The 23,006-nt window shown below is 41.7% G+C and overlaps 1 protein-coding gene across 8 annotated transcripts in view; it reads right to left on the reverse strand.

Moving 5' to 3' along the window:
* CTNND2 (catenin delta 2) overlaps nucleotides 1-23,006 on the reverse strand; it is a 1,082,982-nt gene that overhangs the window by 82,738 nt on the left and 977,238 nt on the right. For all 8 annotated transcript variants that reach the window (XM_063451948.1, XM_063451945.1, XM_063451947.1 and 5 more), the window contains one exon: nucleotides 1,440-1,650. In XM_063451948.1, coding sequence (XP_063308018.1) covers nucleotides 1,440-1,650 — 211 coding nt within the window. The remainder of the gene's footprint in view (nucleotides 1-1,439; nucleotides 1,651-23,006) is intronic.

Genomic DNA, 23,006 nt, shown 5'->3' on the forward strand with positions numbered 1-23,006 from the left:
TAAATAAATAAATAAATAAATAAATAAATATGATCAAAACAATGATAGAATGTAACCCTAACAGTTTGATAAGCACCCACTATAGAGTCTTTACCCACAAACTGTGGCCATTATGAGAATGTTGGCAACACTATATAAAGAAAGTTGCCTTAATCAAGCTTTCTAGTATGAGGATAAGTTAGAAACCTAAAGTTTAATTTACAGTTACAGTTTAGAAGAAAAAAAAAGAAGAAAATACTCCGATGTGAAGTTCTCATCTTTTTTTTTTTACCTGTAACTCAGTTTTCTAACAATGTTTTTGAAATGTTAACCTATTGAATTTTGTCTCCCTTTTTATTCTGAAATGTTTTACATATCCCTTTCTAAGTTATTTTGCTTTGCATGGATTACATTTCTAACATAACAGTCATTATAAAAGAATCTAAAATAAATGTGTCTTCAAAGACAAACAGTTGGCATTCTTAATGTTTTTCATGCGTGGTGGCACAACACATTTTGCAATATGCCATGCAACTGAAGTTACTGGAATATTAAATGCACACTTGTCAGTCAGACCTCAAACCGATATTCCGTATGACCAGTGTTCTTTATAACAGTCATATCTTAGGAATTCACAGCGCTCCTCGCATTTTTTTCAAGTCAAAACTATTATGATATGCACTGATATTACAAATCGATATAATGATAATTATTCTTATGACTATGGGAAGCAGCTTTAGCTGAAACAAGGCAAACTTGAAAACACTTAAATTGTAAAAATAAATGCATCTCAAGTAGTTAGTAAAATAGTTTTTTTATCGTTAAATTCTTGGTCATTGTAGCAGAAGTTCATTGTCATATCTCTATAACACTCATACAGTATCTAGAAACCTGTTAAGTCAGAGACCCAGAGATCTCCCTGCCAAAAAGTATGTCTCCAAAAGAATAGGGTCTGCATTCTGTCCAACAATTATACCTACAGGTCTAACCCCCTTAGTGACCATCTAAGGGTTTGCTAAACAGCCCATATTATGGGTGGAAAATTGGGTTGATGGACAAAGTGGATGGCTTATTTGCTGTGTTAATTAGCTGTCTTCTTTTTCTTCAGAAAAATTATAACAGGAGAACAATATATTTCAGGTATAAACAGAATAATAGTAGAAAAAAACATCTCTTTATACATTAGGGAGTTGATTACAAAATGTATTTTATATCAGAGATTCTTGATGATTGTTTCTTGCATACCATATAGTACACAAGGACCAGCATGATAAATGCCAAGGTATGGGTTAAACAAAAAGATGTTTAGTCAAAAATATAGAAAATGTGTCTGTATAAGAATATAGAATATCTGTAAACAAGAAGTGAAATATTGACATATTTAGCTGCAGAGTCTAGTTATAGAATAGGGAAATATGATAGTTTTTCCAATTAATGTGTGTTACTGTGAATTGACATACTTGTCTCCTTTACTCTTCGAAATGCCAACTAGCTTTTCAATGCCCCCTGCGTCCCGTAAGGCTTTGGCATTCTCCATGTTCTTTGTTATCACTTCATGCAGGGTGCAGCAGATTGCAGTAACCGTGTCATCTGACATTGTTTTGCTCCCTGAATTGTTGCTGTTGTTTCCCCCGGGAAGACGATGGACCAGGTCCCGCATGGCATATTTGCCTATAAAATAGGTATATATACACACTGAGGTTAACAATGCACATAAACACTTGTTTTCCATTTTTTACTCCTAACAATATTTGGAATTTATGAAGAAGAAGAATTTATCATAAGCCAGTATAAAAACAACTGAAGTTCACCAGAAATTACCAGTTTCCCATCATGAATTCTAAAATACAAAACTTTACAATGTATTATATATTATGCTTGTTTTATAGTTAACATGATACAAACTGGTTACTTTATTACACATCCATAATAAAATTTTGTTTACTATCAACAATCCTTTGAAACGTATTAGCAATCCACAAGCATGTTGATGTTATGAAAACAAAAAAAGACATAAAACTATAAAAGTGAATATGAGCTACTAAAGGTGAGGAAGAAACAGATATATTTCATTAAACTGTAAATGAGCATGCTCTTTAATAACTTGAGACAAAATACATTTTAAGATGTGGACCAATAAATATTTTATGTCCACAAGATTTTACAAGGGGAAACTAGAGGGGTCCCAGTAGCCGGACGCAATTACTTTGTCCCTGCTGCAGTCACACAATGCAGTTACAAAGTCTAACATTGTTTTGAGAACATCCACACTGTGATGTTAAATCTGATTAATGAATGAAACAAAAACATTTGGTGTGTGAACACAGGAAAGATAAATTAAGTTACATCAGTAGAATATTATTTGGAGTATGAAAATACATTTCAATGTTACAGAAGAAGAAACCCAATCTACTGTTATTTCCCTCAGGATATATTAAGATATCATGTTTAGCTACAAACATTCAGCCTCACATACCAAATAATATTAAAATAGTCATAAGAAATATGTACTTAATAATAAAAATGATATTACTATTAATTATTTATATAGCTATCAAATTCTGCAGATGGAAATAAAGAAGAAAAGTATATCACAACTGAACTTTATAGGTATAGATTTGAGATACAAAAACTTTTTTTTTTTTAAAGCTGCCAGGTTGTAGTCTGACACAAGAGTGTTGGCAGCAGATTGATATTTGTTAATTGGCTAATGGTTATGATTTGCACTGCATTTTAGAAATGTAGTAACTAGCTTTTAGGAGCTTGATTTTATGCTTTGTGCACTACTTCCACCACAAACCTAATCCTTAATGCAATATACCAAGAAAAGATAAGACATAGTCAAACTATGGCTCAGTTTTTTTGCATGGCTCCCCCATGCTTCCTCTCAAGAAGAGCTTCTTTCAGTCATGTGAACTATAGATACCCAAATTTAGGATGGAGGATCTGAACATGTAAGATGGCTAAAACAGAATGTGTGTCTTATAATTGAAGGGAGGGGGTCTTATAAGCATAGTGAAATAAAATGAAATACTGCATTTCAGGCAAAATAGGTTTATTAAAAGAAGGCAGAGCTGAGAGGGAGAAATTGGATAGACAAGTAGAAAAGTTAATTGGTGAATAAATGATGCATAGGAAGAAATGGAGGGTAGAGAAGGTACTTACTCATCTGAGCAATGTTCTATCTCCTCTTTTCCTTTTCTCTCCTCTCCCTCAGCATCAACATATCTCCTTGCACACACTTCCCTCAACAACACAATCACATCCACATTAATGCATTTCTGCTACACTCCCCCTTCTCTCATCTCATGCCATGCACTAATTTTTATACTCCTCTCCTGCTCCCACCCAGTCTCATCCTAGACCCCACCCATATAAAACCCATTCACACCTCCTGTCACTATCTCTCCTCCTACTTCTAGCAGCTGGTGACATCTCTCCCATCCCAGGGCCCTTCACCTTGTCTGCTCACACTAAAACAACTAGAAACCACACAAACCTCATTTAAATACCCTGCAGTTTATCCTCCTCTACCAAACTTCAGTGTGCACTCTGGAATGGATCTGTAGCAATATTAAATCAACAGTCATACACAACCTCTTCATCTCTAATTCCCTCACACTACTAGCACTCACCTGGATTTCCCCCTTTGATACCACTACTCCAGCTTCTTTATGTTTCGGGGGACTACAATTCTCCCACACCCCCAGACTCAACTGTAAAGGCGGCGGTGTAGGCATCCTTCTCTCCCCTCAATGTACCTTTCAACCTATCCTCCCTGCCCCTGCCCGCATATTTAGGCCCACTTCTTTAAGAATTGCCATCATCTGTCTCCCCCCTGGTCCTCCTAGGCTATTCATTGAACACTTTTCTTTCTGGCTACCCCACTTTCTCTCCTCTAGCACTCCTTCCCTCATACTTGGGGACTTCAACATTCCAATCAACAAGCTCAACTGCCCTGATGCCTCCCATCTGCTCTCTGTAACATCCTCCTTTGGCCTTATACAATGTCTACTTCAACTCATTCAGCAAGAAACACTCTTGACCTCATCTTCACCAATCTCTGTACAACCTCTAATATCTCCAATGTTCCATTTCCTCTATCTGATCACCATCTGCTGACCTTTGACATCGGCATACCCCGTACCCAAATTTCACCACTCTCAACTCTCCAAACTAGCAGAAACATCCACTGCCTTGTCTCCAGCATTTCTCCACCACACTCCTTTTACCCATCTCAAAACGCAGCAAGCGCTCCCAATTGCAACCCTTGCACAAAAAGCTGACTTGATAGCTCAAAAGATGTTCCAGAACTGCTGAACACTGTCTCACTCTCTTCCTGACTTCCTCCACTATAAATTTCTGCTCCGCTCCTACAATCTGTCTCTTTCCTCTGCAAAAGTAAATTACTTCAACACCCTCATAAGCACACTGTCCTGCCAACCCAAATGCCTATTTCACACTTTTAATGCTCTCCTTTGACCTGTTGCTCTCCCTCCTCCTACCACCCTGTCTGCCTCAAACTTTGCAACTCACTTCACTGAGAAGATTTCTACAACCAGGGAAGAGATCTCTTGCCTCTCCCTCCCCTTCCAATACATCTTCCAATATATCACCCAACCCCACTCACTCCACACAGTTCTATGCTCATTCACACCTACTACAAGGGAAGAGGTTTCTGCTCTTCTCTGGTCCTCCCGCCCCACCACCTGTTCCCTCGATCCTATTCCCTCCTATCTCATCCGCACCCTATTTCCCTCTCTTGCTCCTTCTCTCACTACAATTTTCAATTTCTCTCTTTCCTCCGGCAAATTTCCTTCACCCTTCAAGCATGCAACCATAACGCCAATTCTGAAAAAGCCCAACCTTGACCCCAACTCCCCATCCAACTACCACCCTATATCGCTACTGCCATTTGCCTCCAAGATCCTTGAGAGAGTTATGTATATGGGATTGACAGACTTCCTTGAATCCAACACTCTGCTTGACCCGCTTCAGTCTGGGTTCTGCCCTCGTCACTCTGTTGAAACAGCTGTGACCAAATTATCCCACAATTTAATCACTGCTAAATCTTGTGGTCATTACTCTATCCTAATTTTCCTTGCTATTTCTGCTGCATTTGACACTGTTGATCATCAACAGCTTCTTCTCATTCTCCATAATCTCAGTCTATTAGATACTGCTCTCTCCTGGTGCTCCTCCTACCTCCCCCAGTGCATTTTCAGTGTTTCTTTCTCTGGCTCTGCCTCTTCTCCTCAACCCCTCTCTGTTGGCGTTCGCCAAGGTTCTGTCCTTGGTCCCCTACTGTTCTGCATCTATACTACCTCCCTTGGTAAACTCACCAGCTCCTTTGGCTTCCATTATAATTTATATGCAGATGACATGCAAATCTACCTGTCCTCTCCTAAACACTCTCCGCCCATCTTGACTTGTGTCTCCAATTGCCTCTCCGTGATTTCCAACTGGATGGGGGCTCACTTCTTTAAACTCAACCTGTCCAAAACAGAACTTCTGGTCTTTCCTCCCTCAAGTGTTGCTACTCCTGTGTCTGTCTAACTCCAAGTCAACAGTGCCCCCATCACCTCTACCTCGCACACTCGCTGCCTAGGTGTTTGACTCTGACCTCTCCTTCACCCCTTATGTCCAGTCGATCGCCAAATCCTGCCGCTTCCATCTCAAAAACACAGCTTGCATCCGCCCCTATTTAACACCAGATGCAGCTAGGGTGTCATGGTTCCCGTTCACTCCTTAGGTGATATCCACTTGTGCAGTACCATTGATCACCACTCTACCTGTTTGGTGCTGTTCCCTACTGCTGGGAACATTAAGCACTTCAACTGGCACTTGTTAGTCACCTTTATAGTCTGGCCTCACCCTTCCCTCAGAGCCAGATCATTGTTTCTTTGTCCTATATCATGTGTCTTTGCTCTTTTATCCTGGGGCTCTGGTCCTGTATCCTGTGCACTGGCATACATACCGTGGTCACAGAGGACGCAGCTGAGACCGGTCCCGGCCCACATGGGGCCCGGCCGCCCTGCGACTCGGGTATGTATGCCAGTTTGCTAGTCTCTTCTCCTGGGCCCCCCCCCCCAAGGCTGGCAGTGGTGTCACTTGGCTGGCGGACAGGCGGGCACTTGAGGGAGCATTCTCCCCTGAGCTCTCTCTGCCCAGCTCCCTTGCACAGTGATGCCGGAGCCGGAATATGACATCACTCTGGCTCCGGCATCAGTGAACAGGAGGATCAGTGCTCCCTCGCTGCCTGCAGGACCAGCCCCACTGGACCCCAGCAAAATCAGGAATCCCCTCAGCACTCCCAAAGGTAGGGAGGCTGGGGGATTACATTTAAAAAAAAATATGAGTGTATATGTGTGTTAGTGTGTGTGTGTTAGTTTTTGTGTGTCAGTCTGTGTGTGTTACTGTGTGTGTGTGTGTCTGTTACTGAGTGTGTTAGTTGTGTGTTTGTTTGTGTGTGTCCGTTATTAAGTGTGTGTGTGTCTGCTAGTGAGTGTCAGTGAGTGTGTGTTAGTTTTTGTGTGTGTTACTGTGTGTGTTAGTTGTGTGTTAGTTCGTGTGTGTCTGTTTTTTAGTGAGTGTCAGTGTGTGTGTGTGTGTTAGTGAGTGTGTTACTCTGTATGTCTGTTACTGAGTGTGTTAGTTTGTGTGTGTCTGCTAGTGTGTGTCTGTTACTGAGTCTATTTGGTGTCTGTTAGTGAGTGTGTGTTTGTCCATGAGAGTGTATGTTTTGTAAGTGAGTATGTATGTGTGTCTGTCTGTCAGTGAGTGTGTATGTGTGTGTCTGCCAGTAAATGTGTGTGTCTGTTATCTAGTGTGTATGCGTCTGTTCGTGTGTGTGTGTGGTTAAAACCCTTTCAGCACTTACCTTTCTCCAGCGCCGGGCTCCCTTGGCGCTGAGGATCTCTCCGCCCCGATCCACCTCTCAGCTCCGAATGCGCATGCGCGTCAACAGCCGCACGGGCATTTAAACCGCCCATAGGAAAGCATTACTTAATGCTTCCTTATGGACATCCAGTGTCTTCTCACTGTAATTTTCACAGTGAGAATCGCGGAAGCGCCTCTAGCGGTTGTCAGTGAGGAGACAACTACTAGAGGCTGGATTAACCCACAGCAAAACATAGCAGTTTCTCTGAAACTGCTATGTTTTCAGCTGCAGGGTTAAAACTAGAGGGACCTGGCACCCAGACCACTTCATTGAGCTGAAGTGATCTGAGTGCCTATAATGGTCCTTTAAGTGTATGTGTATCTGCATGCACTAGTGTACATACCGTGGTCACAGGGATCGCAGGGCTGCGACCAGGTGCCCGCCACCATGTGTTGCGGCCCCGGCCTGCGCAGAATAAGTGCCGGGGGTGTGTGTGTGCATCCTATGGCCTTGTATCCTGTGACTCTTGCCTTGCATCCTGTGGCCTTGTATCCTGTGATTATGGCCTTGCATGGCATACTCTACTTAACCTTAACCTGATTCTCTTCCTGCACCTCCTGTGCTAGATCGAGGTCTACTGCATCATTTATGTTGGCATTGTAGTAATACTGAATTTTGTTTGGTTATCTTGTATCATATTTGTTTATTTTGTAATATACATACTTTTGAACTCATTCCTTGTGATTGTCATTTTCTCTGCACATAAGTTCCTGCTCTTAAAGTGATATTGCTGTCTTAGAGCAGCACCCCTTCCTACCCTGATATAGGGTGCTGGCCCGTGCCGTTGTTCTTTCTCGCCTTGACTACTGCAATTCCCTTCTCTTACGTGTTTCCAGATTGCACTGCTGCAATCTATAATAAATACGGTGGCGAGGCTCATTTTCCTGTCCGCCCGCACCTCCCACGTCTCCCCCCTCTGTCAGTCCCTACATTGGCTTCCAGTTAGGTATAGGGCTCAATTTAAGATTCTGGTGCTTGCTTACAAGTCCCTACATATTGCTACTCCAACCTACCTATCCTCCTTAATACACAAGTATGTTCCGTAGAGGTGCCTGCACTCTGTCCGTACTTCCACATCTGATGCTCGCCTCCAAAAGGAACTTCTTCCCTTCTCCATTAGACTTTCACCCAGTCTCCACTCCTTCAAAAAAAATCTTTGAAAACAAACTTCTTCAGGATAGCATATCATTTAAACTGTTAACAGGTTTGTATTCTCCTCTTTCCCCCTTGACTCCTCTCCTGCAACTGTCAAAAATAACCAAAGTTCTCAGTGAATACTTTTCTAGAAACCTATTTCATTACCCCTACTTATACCTTGTGTGTCATTATACCCCACTCCCTCTTGCATGTAAGCTCATTGAGCAGGGACCTAATCCCTTCTGTTCCTGTGCGTCCATTTGTCTGGTTACAATTATGTGTCTATTAGTCCACCCATTTTACAGCGCTATGGAATTTTCTGGCACTATATAAATAATACATTATTATTATTATTATTATTAAGAAGAAGAAGAAGAAGAAGAAGAAGAAGACGAAGAAGAAGAAACATCTAGTTGTACAAATAAAAAATGGAGGTGCAAAGTGAAAAGTGGGGAAAATCTGAAAATGGAAGAACTAATATCTATGGCAGAAGGGACAACTAAGGCAATATCATATTGTTGGATATGGTTTCCAGACAATTTTATATATTTGGGATAAAGGTTTGGAATTCTTTAATATTATGAAAAATATTAATTTTTTGCAATTTTTTGTTCTTTTTTTATATAGTGATATTTTTTTTAGATATTGTATATGTTTTGATATTTAAATATTTTGAAATAGTTTATCCAAAAATATTAAATCATTTGGAAAGCTTATCCAACAATATTAAATTAAGGCCTATGATGAGAGAGTCTCTAATTAAAGGGACGTCAGATGGTGACACTGTAAGTATGGGGCAGAATAAATATGAAAGTCAAAGCCTGAGTAGGCAATAATGTAATAATTCTGAAGGGTAAAGAATGTCTGAGTAGAAGAAAAATTGGTGGACCTGGAAATAAATAAAAGTAAGTATAATAAGGTTGACTAATAATCAAATACAAGGGAAACATATTATATAGTAAACCAATAGATAGTTATTTGGAATCAAATATTTGTTACACAATATGTGCATATTTCTTACACATGGTAATTATTATAATTAATACATATTTAAATCAACAAACTTTCATAGTTGATCAGCATGGCTAATGATGAAAAGGGAGACAGTATTCTTTTGACACTTTAGACATTGTCTTGGAGAAAAAGTATACAAATTGAACTGAAGAGGACCCAATTAAGAATCTCTCAGCATTAGAAAATTACATTATATACAGAATTAGTGATGTCCCGAACGGTTCACTGGCGAATAGTTCCTGGCGAACATAGCTTGTTCGCGTTCGCCACGGATGGCGAACATATGCGATGTTCGGTCTGCCCCCTATTCGTCATCATTGAGTAAACTTTGACCCTGTACCTCACAGTCAGCACACACATTCCAGCCAATCAGCAGCAGACCCTCCCTCCCAGACCCTCCCACCTCCTAGACAGCATACAATTTAGATTAATTCTGAAGCTGCATTCTTTTTTTTTGTATTATTTTTTATTTCATTTATTTATTTATTTTTTGTGTATTTGTGTTTATTACACATTATCCTCCATAGCCAGTAACCTGTGTTTATTATACATTATCCCCCATAGTCAGCAACCTGTGTTTATTATACATTATCCCCCCATAGCCAGTAACCTGTGTTTATTATACATTATCCCCCCATAGCCAGTAACCTGTGTTTATTATACATTATCCCCCATAGCCAGTAACCTGTGTTTATTATACATTATCCTCCCATAGCCAGTAACCTGTGTTTATTATACATTATCCTCCCCATAGCCAGTAACCTGTGTTTATTATACATTATCCTCCCATAGCCAGTAACCTGTGTTTATTATACATTATCCTCCCATAGCCAGTAACCTGTGTTTATTATACATTATCCTCCCATAGCCAATAACCTGTGTTTATTATACATTATCCCTCCATAGCCAGTAACCTGTGTTTATTATACATTATTCCCCCATAGCCAGTAACCTGTGTTTATCTTGGAAGACATTAAGGTTTTGAAAGACATTTTAGACATTGTCTTGGAGAAACAGTATACAAATTGAACTGAAGAGGACCCAATTAAGAATCTCTCAGCATTAGAAAATTACATTATATACAGAATTAGTGATGTCCCGAACGGTTCACTGGCGAATAGTTCCTGGCGAACATAGCTTGTTCGCGTTCGCCACGGATGGCGAAGATATGCGATGTTCGGTCCGCCCCCTATTCGTCATCATTGAGTAAACTTTGACCCTGTACCTCACATTCAGCAGACACATTCCAGCCAATCAGCAGCAGACCCTCCCTCCCAGACTCTCCCACCTCCTGGACAGCATCCATTTTAGATTCATTCGGAAGCTGCATTCTTTTTTTTATTATTATTTTTTTTTTAGACAGAAGTGTGTTATATTTGAGCATGCTAGGCTGAACGTGCGTATATCATGGCTAGTTGCACTAAGGGTATGAGTATATAGCAGTACATTGTTGTGAAAGATGGCTGTCATGTTTAGGGTGTAGCTTGCACGTTATCAACTGTGTATTTATATCAGCAGCTCCACCACTAGTTATAAATCAAGTGTGAGTCACCCCATGAGATGAGACTAGTGAATAACATAATACATGTACGGTTAAGGTAAAGGCATGTAAGGAACTACGACAATAAACTCTTTAGGAGGTGAAATAATGACATGTTTAAACGCTTGCTACTTTACGATTAGTTAATGTGCAGAGAGCAGTTCATGTGATCAAAGGCATAATGTGGAGGATCGGCTATAGCGGGACATGCTTGGCAGGCTGCTGTTTACTGCTTGTGCTCATCCGATCCCTTCTGAGCACCAGGTGCAGACCCTGGGAGTCCCTGATACCTGGAACAACAAAGGCAAGTCTCTGGTTGAGTGCCGGGTTCGTGGCTTGAGGTGGTGGAAGCTTGTTTTGTCGGGTGGTCGGATCTGTCCCGGTGGTGCTTCACGTCCGGTGCGGGATTGTGGTGGCTTAAGGTGGAGGCGAGTGCCATTTCTGTTTGTGCCTCCGGCCCCGTCTTCGACGCCTTTTGCGTTGGTGGATTTTAATGGGGACTGCTTCGCTTAGCTGTGGTGGAGCTTGTTGGGGCTGTGGTGGAGCTTGTTGGGGCTTCCTGCTTGTTATTTGCTTCCAAAATTGATTAAAGAGTCTGTCCAGCTTAGACTCAATATCTTGCCATGCTTTGCTGGTACCAGGAGGACACGCGGCTGCCGCCATATTGGGAGAGTCACAGATGAGTATGTCAGCCTGGGCGGCTGTGCTCTGTGCGTCCATTAGCTCCAGACAGCCTCTCAGGGGTGGACCGGGATAACCCCCACTGGTCCGAGGGGGGGGGGGGGTAACGTAGCTCCTGCCGGGAAGTAGCTGCTCCTTGGCATCCCAGGATCGGGAGATTGTCCGCCTCTCCCGCCCGGTGAGCACCAGGCCACACTTGCCACGCGGAGGTAAGTAAGACTCTGTTGAGTTGCTGACCACTATTAAGCATGTCGGGTCGGTCAGGTAGGAGCAACATTGCTGGGTCATCCCCTTCTGGGGTGAAATTCACTTGTTGATAGCTGCTTAAAGTGAGATATTGAGGGAGCTCACACGAAGTGCGTCTTTCCTCCATGACAGCTAGGCCCCGCCCCTGGAAGCTGCATTCTTAGTGAGAGGAGGGACAGTGTAGCTGCTGCTGATTTGATCTAATTGCAGTTGCCTGCCTGCCAGTGTGTGTGTCAGGCTCACAGCATATACTGTGCCCACTTGCCCAGTGCCAACACTCATATCTGGTGTCACAAAAGCTTGCATTTAAAGAAAAACTAAAACTTTTTTGACTGTAATATAATAGCAGTCAGTTTCCTTCACACGTGTGCGTTTCAGGGCCTGCCAGGGCACAGTGTCACACCAGTGCAACTCATATCTGGTGTAACAGTAGTGTACATTAAAAAAAAAAATACAGGGGGCTTGTTGTCACCTTTCAGGGACCCTTGGTGTTGTACGTGGCTGGGTGGAGGAAGAGACCTTCAATGACATCAGTGAGGACAAGGAATGGGACATGGCTAGCTTGGTATCCAACCTTGTGCAAATGGGGAGTTTGCGGTTGTTTGCAGTGCCTTAAACGGGGAGTTTGGTCTGTCACTGTGAAGCGGGCGTAACCCTTACACTACCTGATCGATACAACATCATACCTGATGTTTTAAAGCACGTTATTCCAAACAATTTAGGAATGTTAGGTGATTTATGCCCTTTATGGATTAAAACCAGACTCTGCATCAACTATGTAATTTTCCATGGGAGTTTTGCCATGGATCCCCCTCCGGCATGCCACAGTCCAGGTGTTAGTCCCCTTGAAACAACTTTTCCATCACTATTGTGGCCATAAAGAGTCCCTGTGGGCTTTAAAATTCGCCTGCCTATTGAAGTCTATGGCGGTTCACCCGTTCGCGAACATTTGCAGAAGTTAGCGTTCGCCGTTCGCGAACGGAAAATGTTATGTTCGCGACATCACTATACAGAATGATAAAACAGGAACCAGAACTGTGCCACGCTTTGGATGCTAATTGAATGTTAGAAAATAGTATGTCATTTACATGAAATTCAGTGGTAAGATGCATTTTTTTAAAATTAAAATTGAGGATAACTGTTTGATGGACAATTGATATTGTTCCCAAGTATATAAATTAATTTAATAAAATATTGGGGAGACTATGTTGCCTGAATGTAGCCATACTTTTTCCCATCTTTAGCTTTATCTCACAGTGGGTCTCCACAATTATTTTGTTCTCTTATTTTTTTGTTTACGTTTTTGGATATCCTATGCCTACTTAGTACCGACCCAGATTGCAAGCCTGTTGACTACACCACTTACATTTTGTCATAAATGATTTTATTTAACTATACACGTGTATCATACTTCATGTAGAAAGATACGTACAACAAACGTTTTCTAAACATGATGTGTTGAGGAACAGATACAATTTAGACCATGCTTTTAAATAAATAAAAATAGGGTATAGGATAGTGTAAAAATAAAAATAAAAAAACATAGTCCCAAAAAGAGTTCAGAATTATATTGCCTTTTTGATAACTAGAGCACTGTTCCATAGAAGTATTATGAGGAACTCATTAATTTCATGTCAATTAAACGTAGTCTCCTAAGAGAGACAGGCACATTCTCCTAGGCAGCAATTAGGGCTGAAGGTATCTGAATGATTACAACTAGTACCCGCACATCTGGTTTTAAGGTGGGAATAGGAGGAGGAATGCATGATTAAAAAATTTCATCAGTGAGAGATCAGAACACACAGGGAGCAAAGGGGAACACATGAAATATTGAATGAAGAAACAAGAGTGAAAGAAAAAGACAGAGAGGGACAGAGACTATCCTAACAACTTCTTATCTAAATTATATATTGATCTAAATTTATGTTCACAACTAGCTCATATAGGAATGAGAGGTGAGATGTGTGGGATAGAATTTAATAGGTAGTGGTAAAAGGGCAGATAATATAGTATACTAATGGAACACCGGAAAAAGTTATAACAGGAGGGAGACCTAAGAAAGCCAAGATTGTGACTATGAGAGTAGAAAGTTATTATAGAAGAGACATGAAAGACAAATACAACGGAGAATATAAAAGACGAAATACACAAAAAGTTACTCCTAATGGTAGTACTGATTTTGTTTTAAACAAAAAGGCATTTATTATAATTAGAAGTGACTGAAATATTTATTTAAAATATTGACAATGTTAGATTATTGGATAATATATTGATCTTACATATAAATATATAAAAAGGGAGCCCTTGATTTGTTAATATGAATTTAACAAAAAATATAGTATTCTGCACAAAGGGCAGTTCTGTCTGATGGTAAGGTCTAACAGAAAGTGAATTGCAACGAGAACCTGTGTTTCGTTGAATTTAGTGGATTCATAAAAAATTATGCAAACTGTAAAGTAATAAAAAAAATCAATTTAAACCTTTTAAACAAGAAAGCATGTATTATAATTTGGAAAAGGAGAAAGGCATTGTTAATAATGAGTTAAGTGATTTGGAAAGCAAAAGCAAATGACAACTCCTGCTGGTTTACATCTGGTTTTAACAAACAAGTGAAAGTACACCTAATTATAGCGTATCTGACATAATATCACATTGTAACGTTTGTCAAATTAACTTGATGGCATGACAAGTTTGTCCTATATTTAGTTTCCCTTTTTCAATTGGGTCTTAATCAAATGGATATATATATAGAACACAATTTTATTCATTAGGATTCACTTTACTCAATATTTACACATGATAATTACCAGAGTTATCCAGATTTTGAGTAATATCAAATGATAAAAAAAAACATTTTAGGAGAAACAGTGGTTCATAGAAACATAGAAACATAGAATGTGATGGCAGATAAGAACCATTCGGCCCATCTAGTCTGCCCAATATTTCAAAATACTTTTAATTAGTCCCTGGCCTTATCTTAAGTCTAGGATAGCCTTATGCCTATCCCACGCATGCTTAAATTCCCTCACTGTGTTAACCTCTACCACTTCAGCTGGAAGGCTATTGCATGCATCCACTACCCTCTCAGTGAAGTAATACTTCCTGATATCAACTTTAAACATTTGTCCCACTTAAGACCTCTTGTTGTGGTCGTTTTTCTTCTTTTAAATATATTCTACTCCTTTACGGTGTTGATTTCCTTTATGTATTTAAATGTTTCTATCATATCCCCCCTGTCTTGTTTTTCCTCCAAGCTATTCATGTTAAGTTCCTTTAACCTTTTCTGGTAAGTTTTATTGTGCAATCCATGAACCAGTTTATTAGCCCTTCTCTGAACTCTTTCCAGAGTATTAATATCCTTCTGAAGATATGGTCTCCAGTACAGCATACAATACTCCAAGTGAGGTCTCACCAGTGTTCTGTACAATGGCATGAGCACTTCCCTCTTTCTACTGCTAATACCTCTCCCTATACAACCAAGCATTCTGCTAGCATTTCCTGCTGCTCTATTGCATTGTCTGCCTACCTTTTAGTCATCTGAAATAATTAGTCCTAAATCCCTTATCTCAGATGTTGAGGTTAGTAGGGCATCAAATATCCTATACTCTGCCCTTGGGTTTTTACATCCAAAGTGCATTATCTTGCACTTATCCACATTAAATGTCAGTTGCCACAGCTCTGACCATTTTTCTAGTTTATCTAAATCGTTTGCCATTTGGCTTATCCGTCCTGGAACATCAACCCTGTTACATATCTTAGTATCATCAGCAAAAATACATACCTTACCATCAAGACCTTCTGCAATATCACTAATAAAAATATTAAAGAGAATGGGTCCAAGTACAGATCCCTGAGGTACCCCACGGTAAACTAGACCTTGCTTTGAATATACTCCGTTGACAACAACCCTCTGTTGCCTATCACTCAGCCACTGCCTAACCCATTCAACAATATTGGAATCCAAAGTTAAAGATTGCAGTTTATTGATGAGCCTTCTATGTGGAACAGTGTCAAAAGCCTTACTGAAATCTAGGTAAGTCTACTGCATCACCCTGATCTATTATTTTAGTTACCCAATCAAAAAAAAAAAACCAATAAGATTAGTTTGGCATGATCTACCTGAAGTAAACCCATGTTGTCTCTGATCTTGAAATCCATGTGATTTTAGATGTTCAACAATCCTATCCTTTAACATGGTTTCCATCACTTTCCCCAATACTGAAGTAAGGCTTACTGGCATATAGTTGCCCGACACCTCCCTAGTATCTTTCTTATCAATGGGTACAACATTTGCTTATTTCCAATCTTCTGGGACTACTCCTGTTAACAATGATTGGTTAAATAAATCCGTTAATGGTTTTGCTAGTACACCACTAAGTTCTTTTAATACGTTTGGGTGTATTGCATCAGGCCCCATCGACTTATTTGTCTTTACTTTTGACAGTTGTAATAGAACCTCTTCCCCTGGTAAACTCACATGTAACAAATGATTAATTTTTTCCTTTTTCCTACCTGAGGCCCCTTCTTTCATTTTCATCTGTAAATACTTAACAAAAATATTAATTGAGGCAATCTACTAGACCTTTCTCCTCTTCTACATACCTTCCTTCTTTTGTTTTTAATCTAACTAATCATTGTTTTACTTTCCTTTTCTCATTTATGTATCTATAAAAATGTTATCCCCCTTTTTTACTGACTGTGCTATTTTCTCTTCTGTGTGTACTTTGGAGGCTCTTATAACTTGCTTAGCCTCTTTCTGACTAATCTTATAGATCTGTCTGTCTTCCTCACTCTGGGTTTTTTATAATTACTAAATACTAACTTTTTATTTTTTACTATTTTGGCCACATCTGCAGAGTACCACAGTGGTGTCTTACATTTTCTGCTTTTACTGACAAGCTTAATGCAATTTTCTGTTGCCTTTAGCAGTGCAACTTTTAAATAATCCTGTTTCTCCTGGACTCCATTTAAACTGCTCCAGTCTGACAAGGACTCCTTTACCCATAGTCTAATTTTAGAAAAGTCTGTTTTTCGAAAGTCTAAAACTTTTTTTTTGTGTGGTGTGACTCAGTCACTGTTCTTATATTAAACCACACTGACTGATGATCACTGGATCCTAAACTTTCACCTACAGTAATATCTGATACCATTTAACCATTTGTTAACACTAAATCTAGTATGGCCTCCTTACGAGTTGGTTCCTCAATGAGTTGTTTTAGAGACAATTCCAGTAGGGAGTTTAGAATACGTTTGCTCCTGGCACAAGCAGCTACTTTGGATTTCCAGTTCACATCAGGAAGATGATGATAACGTCCCCCTTCATTGTAATTTTAGTGATTTCCTCAACTAGTAGATTATCTAACTCTTCTATTTGTCCAGGGGGCCTGTAAATCACACCTACACGTGATCTCCAAATTCGAACGTAACCCAAACAGACTCTAAGTTCGCCTCACTAACTTTTATTAGGCTAGATTTTATGCTATTGTTCACATACAGGACCACCCCTCCTCCTTTCTTGCCTTCTCTGTCTAAATAAGGAGCAACCTGGTATTGCTATGTTCTAGTCATTTTTCTCATTATACCATGTCTCAGTTACAGCCACTAAATCTACATTCTCTTTTGCCATTATTGACACAAGTTCATGGATCTTATTCCCTAAACTGCGAGCATTTGTAGACATTTTAACACACTTGTTACAGTAAAGTTCTGTCCTTGTTTTGGGGGGCAATTGGATTGATGTTTTATGACTAGTGATGTCCCGAACTGTTCGCTGGCGAATAGTTCCCGGCAAACATCGCTTGTTCGCGTTCCCACGGACGGCGAACACATGCGCTGTTCGGTCCGCCCCCTTTTCGTCATCATTGAGTAAACTTTGACCCTGCCTGTACCTCACAGTCAGCAGACACATTCCAGCCAATCAGCAGCAGACCCTCCCTCCCTGACCCTTCCACCTCCTGTACAGCATCCATTTTACATTCATTGTGAAGCTGCATTCTTAGTGAGAGTAGAAGTGTAGCTGCTGCTGATTTGATAGGAAAATTGATAGCTAGGCTAGTGTATTCAGTGTCCACTACAGTCCTGAAGGACTCAGCTGATCTCTGCTGTAAGGACAGCACCCCAAAAAGCCCTTTTTAGGGATAGAACATCAGTCTGCTTTTTTTTTTCTGTGTAATGTAATTGCAGTTGCCTGCCTGCCAGCCTGTGTGTCAGGCTCACAGCATATACTGTGCCCACTTGCCCAGTGCCACCACTCACTCACTGGTGTCACAATAGCTTGCATTAAAAAAACAAAACACTTTTTTGACTGTAATATAATAGCAGTCAGTTTCCTTCACCAGTGTGCGTTTCAGGGCCTGCCCAGTGCCACCACTCACTCACTGGTGTCACAATAGATTGCATTTAACAAAAAAAAAATGTTTGGACTGTAATATAATAGCAGTCAGTTTCCTTCACGAGTGTGCGTTTCAGGGCCTGCCAGGGCACAGTGTAACACCAGTGCAACTCATATCTGGTGTAACAATAGTGTACATTTAAAAAAAAAAAATACAGGGGGCTTGTTGTCACCTTTCATATCTGTTGTCACAGTAGCTTGCACGCATAGTACCACTAATCGAAAAAAAAAAATGACAGGCAGAGGCAGGCCAGTCTGCAGGGGCCATCGTGGTCATGGTGCTGTGATTCCGTTTGGCCCTAGAATAATGCCCAGTGTTCAGAGGCCACATACCCTGCTTCCTTTGCTGAGTTGTCAGATACAAGTGAATCCGCCCCTCCGTCTCTCGCCTTGAGCAGTTCCTGCTCATCTGCCCACAGTCAGGTGCCTGTCAAGGACATGTTGAGCGTAAGAAGCCAATGTCACAAAGTCACCCCCTTGCCCGGTGTCTGCAGCTGGCTTGACTGAACTGTTAGCCCGCCAGCTTTTACCATACAAGCTGGTGGAGTCTGAGGCATTCAAAAAATTGGGACACCGCAGTGGAAGGTACCCGGCCGAAATTTCTTTGCACAAAAGGCAATCCCCAACCTGTACTCGATTGTGCAAAAGGAAGTAATGGCATGTCTGGCACACAGTGTTGGGGCAAGGGTCCATCTGACCACTGATACCTGGTCTGCAAAGCATGGTCAGGGCAGGTATATCACCTACATCGCGCATTGGGTAAACCTGCTGACGGCTGCCAAGCATGTAATGCGTGGCTCTGCAGAGGAGTTGGTGACACCGCCACGACTTGCAGGCAGGCCTGCTGCCACCTCCTCTACTCCTCCTACTCCATCCTCTTCCATCCATCCTCCTCGGCTAAATCCTCTTCTGCTGCTGCGTCTTGCTCCACATCAACGGCACCCCCCAGCTCCCCAGGTACTGTTCCACATCCCGGATACGGCAGTGCCATGCCGTTTTGGGGTTGACTTGCCTGAAAGCAGAGAGTCACACCGGACCAGAACTCCTGTATGCCCTGAATGCACAGGTGGATCAGTGGCTGACTCCGCACCAACTGGAGATCGGCAAAGTGGTTTGTGACAACGGAAGAAATTTGTTGGCGGCATTGCATTTGGGCAAGTTGACACATGTGCCGTGCATGGCACATGTGTGTAATCTGATTGTACAACGCTTTGTGCATAAGTACCCAGGCTTACAGGATGTCCTTAAGCAGGCCAGGAAGGTGTGAGGCCATTTCAGGCGTTCCTACACGGCCATGGCACACTTTGCAGATATCCAGTGGCGAAACAACATGCCAGTGAGGCGCTTGATTTGCGACAGCCCGACACGCTGGAATTCAACACTCCTAATGTTCGACCGCCTGCTCCAACAAGAAAAAGCCGTTAACGAGTATTTGTATGACCGGGGTGCTAGGACAGCCTCTGCGGAGCTGTGAATTTTTTTGCCACATTACTGGACGCTCATGCGCAATGCCTGTAGGCTCATGCGTCCTTTTGAGGAGGTAACAAACCTAGTCAGTTGCACCGAAAGCACCATCAGCGACATCATACCATTTGTTTTCTTCCTGGAGCGTGCCCTGCGAAGAGTGCTGGATCAGGCCGTAGATGAGCGTGAAAAGGAAGAGTTGTGGTCACCATCACCACCAGAAACAGCCTTATCAGTATCGCTTGCTAGACCTGCGGCAACGCTGGAAGAGGATTGTGAGGAAGAGGAGTTAGAGGAGGAATGTGGCTTTGAGGAGGAGGAAGACCAACCACAACAGGCATCCCAGGGTGCTCATTGTCACCTATCTGGTACCCGTGGTGTTGTACGTGGCTGGGGGGAAGTACATACCTTCAGAGAGATCACTGAGGACGAGGAACAGGACATGAGTAGCTCGGCATCCAACCTTGTGCAAATGGGGTCTTTCATGCTGTCGTGCCTGTTGCGAGACCCTCGTATAAAAAGGCTGTAGGAGAACGACCTGTACTGGGTGTCCATGCTACTAGACCCCCGGTATAAGCAGAAAGTGCCTGAAATGTTACCGAATTACGGCAAGTCGGAAAGGATGCAGCAGTTCCAAAATCAATTAAAAAGTATGCTTTACACAGCGTATAAGGGTGATGTCACAGCACAACGGGAATCTAACAGGGGAAGAGGTGAAAGTAATCCTCCTCCTCCCACGACCACGCCGGCAAGGACAGGACGCTTTACAGACGTGTTGTTGATGGAGGACATGCAGAGCTTTTTAAGTCCTACGCATCGCCACATCCCTTCGGGGTCCACCCTCAGAGAACGACTCGACTGACAGGTAGCAGACTACCTCGCCTTAACTGCAGATATCGACACTCTGAGGAGCAATGAACCCCTTGACTACTGGGTGTGCAGGCTTGACCTGTGGCCTGGCTATCCTAATTTGCAATAGAACTTCTGGCCTGCCCCGCTTCAAGTGTCCTGTCAAAAAGGACCTTCAGTGCAGCAGGAGGTATTGTCACTGAGAAGAGAAGTTGCCTAGGTCAAAAAAGTCTAGATTACCTCACCTTTATTAAGATGAATGAGGGATGGATCCCGAAGGGACTGACAGTGGGCGATACATTCAATTAAAAAAGGCCTGATGTGGGGGACTACTTAACACACCACTCCTATCTGGTGGCACATTAGATTGCACGAGCAGTGCCCCAAATTTGAAGTAGGAGGACCGACCAAGCATATTTTTCCATTTCCCACTTCCTAAAATCGATGCCTTATATACACATCCCCTGATAGGGGACGTAACAGGGATTAAACTGATAAGAATAGTACTACTTAACACACTACTCCTATCTGGTGGCACATTAGATTGCACGTGCAGTGCCCCAAATTTGAAGTAGGAGGACCGACCAAGCATCGTTTTCCATCTCCCGCTTCTTGGGTGGAGAAAGAGAGACCTTCAATGACAACAGTGAGGACAAGGAACGGGACATGGCTAGCTTGGTATCTTGTGCAAATGGGGAGTTTGCGTTTGTGCAAATGGACTGTTTGCGGTTGTTTGTTTTTGTACAGTTTATTTCTATTCCAAGTTGAGCTGCCATGAGAAACAAAGACATGTAGCGTTGGAGTTTTCTCCATTAAAAAAATATTTGCAGGGGAAGACTGATGCGTCTGCAGATGTTTTCTTTGCATGTGTAACTGTCTGTAACATCACAAAGTTACACAGAGTTAACATCATATTGGGCACTGTAAATATGAATATGTCAAGGTGAAAGCCTCTAGTGGCTGTCTCATTGATAGCGGCTAGAGGCGCTTCCGCACTTCTCACTGTGATTTTCACAGTGAGAAGACGCTGCCGTTCATAGGAAAGCATTGAGAATGCTTTCCTATGGAGTGAATGAATGCGCTTGCGGCTCTTGCCGCACATGCGCATTCAGCCGATGACGTCGGAAAGAGGAGGAGATTCCCAGCGCTGGAGAAAGGTAAGATTTTAACCCCTTCCTCCGCCTTCAGCCTGGCGGGAGGTGGGCCATGAGGGTGGGGTGGACCTATTAACACTATAATGCCAGGAAAACGAGTTTGTTTTCCTGGCACTATAGTGGTCCTTTAATATATGGGCTGTAATAGACATCCCAAAAACGTATTTGTCAAAGATGCTATTGTGAGGTCAAAATGTTGCTGTTACACAGAATACAAAGAAATCTGCTATATTTTGAGCCCTTGTGTGCTATGACTTTTTGGGGGAACTATTACACATTTACACACTGCAACTAAATGTCTCCTCCATTTTAAGGCTCACCTGTTATCTACAGCTGTCATCATGCTGAGGTTGAAAATGGCTGAACTTGATAATGGCTGCAAGCCAAAGGAGCTGCATTGAATGACAAACTGACACATGCTCATCATTAGATGCTTCTGTGCAGAACATCTCCAGCTCAGGTTGTGTAGGGTGGGTGAGTTATATTATTAATAAAGAATATAATAGTAAGGAAGGTGGGCAACTCCCAAATGCAGTGTGTGAAGGGATTACAGATTGGGGAAATACAGAGCTCCAGTAAAGTGCAATGTGTACTGGGATATTACAGAGCCCCCATTAACGTGCATTGTGTACCAGGATATTAAAGAGCTCCCAGTAATATACACAGTGTACTGGGACATTACAAAATCCCCAGTGATGTCCAGGGTGTACAGTGATAATAGAGAATCTCACGTAATGTGCAGGGGGTACTGGGATACTACTGTGTCCCTAGTAATATGTAGTGTGCACTGGGAGGTTACAGAGGCCCTAGTAATATGCAGTTCACATGGGAATACCCTATTTTCCACTCAAAGTTATTTCACGTGTCCCTGGCACAAGTACGGTACAAGTGAGCTAGCTAGATAAAGCAGCAAACTAAACCTAGTATCTCACAATAATCAATTACCAATCTCCCACACAGGCACAATAAGGCTAATTCTCCCCCCTCCCCCCCAATAGCTGTCAGTTGTAGGTTGCTATGTAAATAAAATTTACATTTACTGGCTGTCCCTTAACCATCAATTATATTTTATTTTCCACCTCTTCATTTGACTGGACATAGAGTCATTTATTTTCCATGTTGGCAAACTATGCTGCTTATTTGCCCCAACTAAAAAAAAAAAAACTGCCTCCTCCATTCCACCCACCTTATTTTGGTGCACATGGAATCAAGAATTAAAACAAGCATGGTTTGGATTTCATGAGCTGGGTCCCTGAGATACTGGCATGTGGTGGCTCAGAATTCCACATTTCAGTCCATCAGGTTTAGATAAATTGCAGTTTTGCCAGAAACAAATCTCTAAGTCTACTGACTTGCAAAATGGGGGAACTTGAGGGAATAGCATATACTTAATAATATGACATAATAAGAATAACTGAAGCATGGTAGAATAAAAAAGATGACTGGGCAGTAAACGTAAATGGAAATAAATTGTTTAGGAAGAACAGAAAAAATGGTAAATGTAGAGGGGTATGTTTGTAGAGGTAAAAACAAATATTAAACAAGAGGTATATGAGGAGGAAATAATGACAGCTTTACAACTCATTGACTGGCAAACTCTTTAGTGAAATA

This window comes from Pelobates fuscus, chromosome 4, assembly GCF_036172605.1.
Source record: "Pelobates fuscus isolate aPelFus1 chromosome 4, aPelFus1.pri, whole genome shotgun sequence".
Taxonomy (NCBI): domain Eukaryota; kingdom Metazoa; phylum Chordata; class Amphibia; order Anura; family Pelobatidae; genus Pelobates; species Pelobates fuscus.